Below are 951 nucleotides of genomic sequence, written 5' to 3'. Positions count from 1 at the left end.
TCAGCAGTGCGTATCTTCAGGATGGCGTGGACTATGTAGGCGTAGGAGAGCAGAATTAACATGAAGCAACTGGCAGCCACCACCCCAATGTCCACAAAGGTCACCAGCTCATTGACGGTTGTGTCAGCACAGGCCAGTCTCAATACTGCAGGGATGTCACAGAAAAAATAATCCACTTGGTTGGGCCCACAGTAGGGCAGGCGGAAGGTCAGAGTGGCCTGGACAGACCCATGGATGCAGCCAGCCACCCAAGCCCCAGCCACGAGGATGGTGCATAACCTCCCATTCATGAGCACGGGGTAGCGCAGGGGCTGGCATATTGCCAGGTACCTGTCATAGGCCATCAAGGTATAGAGGAAGCACTGGGTGCTGCCCAGGAAGTGAAAGGAGTACAGCTGGGCTACACAGCCACCAAAGGGGATTGCCTTGCTGGCGGGAGTGAAATTTAGAATAACTCGAGGGACAATGACCGAGGAAAGCCACATGTCCAGGAATGAGAGCACGCCCAGAAGGATGTACATGGGGCGAGCATGGAGCTTCGGGTCAGCCCACACGGTGAGCAGAATGAGCAGGTTCCCCAGCTGAGTCAGGATGTAAATGATGAAGAAGACCAGAAAGAGGAGGGTCCTTAGACTCGGGGGGTGAGGTAAGCCCAGGAGAATGAAGTCTGTCACCACTGTGTCCAGGGACGTGTTTTTGGTCTCTCCCATGTCTTTCTGTAGTCTGTGGAGATGAATGGAAATACACATAGGTGGTGGTGAGAGAATGGTCTCGTCTGATTACCAGAGTCTAGGAGGGATACAGAGGACTTCTTTATTTTAAAGTAGAAAGCATTTGCCATCAGTTATCTGGGTTTGCTTTGCAAGACAATCCCTCAGAGGTTGGTTAACTTCTAGATGTCCTGAAATGCTCCTTCTATGGGAGACACTATTTAAATTATTGGAAGCCAAG

General features: G+C 51.3%; 1 protein-coding gene across 1 annotated transcript in view; it reads right to left on the bottom strand.

Annotated features, from left to right (window-relative positions):
* The window catches only part of LOC115302242 (olfactory receptor 10G2-like), a 13,212-nt gene extending 12,496 nt beyond the window's left edge, over positions 1-716 (bottom strand). Inside the window, exon 1 of the mRNA XM_029952200.1 lies at positions 6-716. Within this exon, the coding sequence (XP_029808060.1) occupies positions 6-710 (705 nt within the window). The 5' untranslated portion in view covers positions 711-716. The remainder of the gene's footprint in view (positions 1-5) is intronic.
* Positions 717-951: the final 235 nt, after the last annotated feature.

The sequence above is a fragment of the Suricata suricatta genome, chromosome 9 (genome assembly GCF_006229205.1).
Source record: "Suricata suricatta isolate VVHF042 chromosome 9, meerkat_22Aug2017_6uvM2_HiC, whole genome shotgun sequence".
Lineage (NCBI taxonomy): Eukaryota > Metazoa > Chordata > Mammalia > Carnivora > Herpestidae > Suricata > Suricata suricatta.
This window is presented reverse-complemented; position numbering and strand designations above follow the sequence as displayed.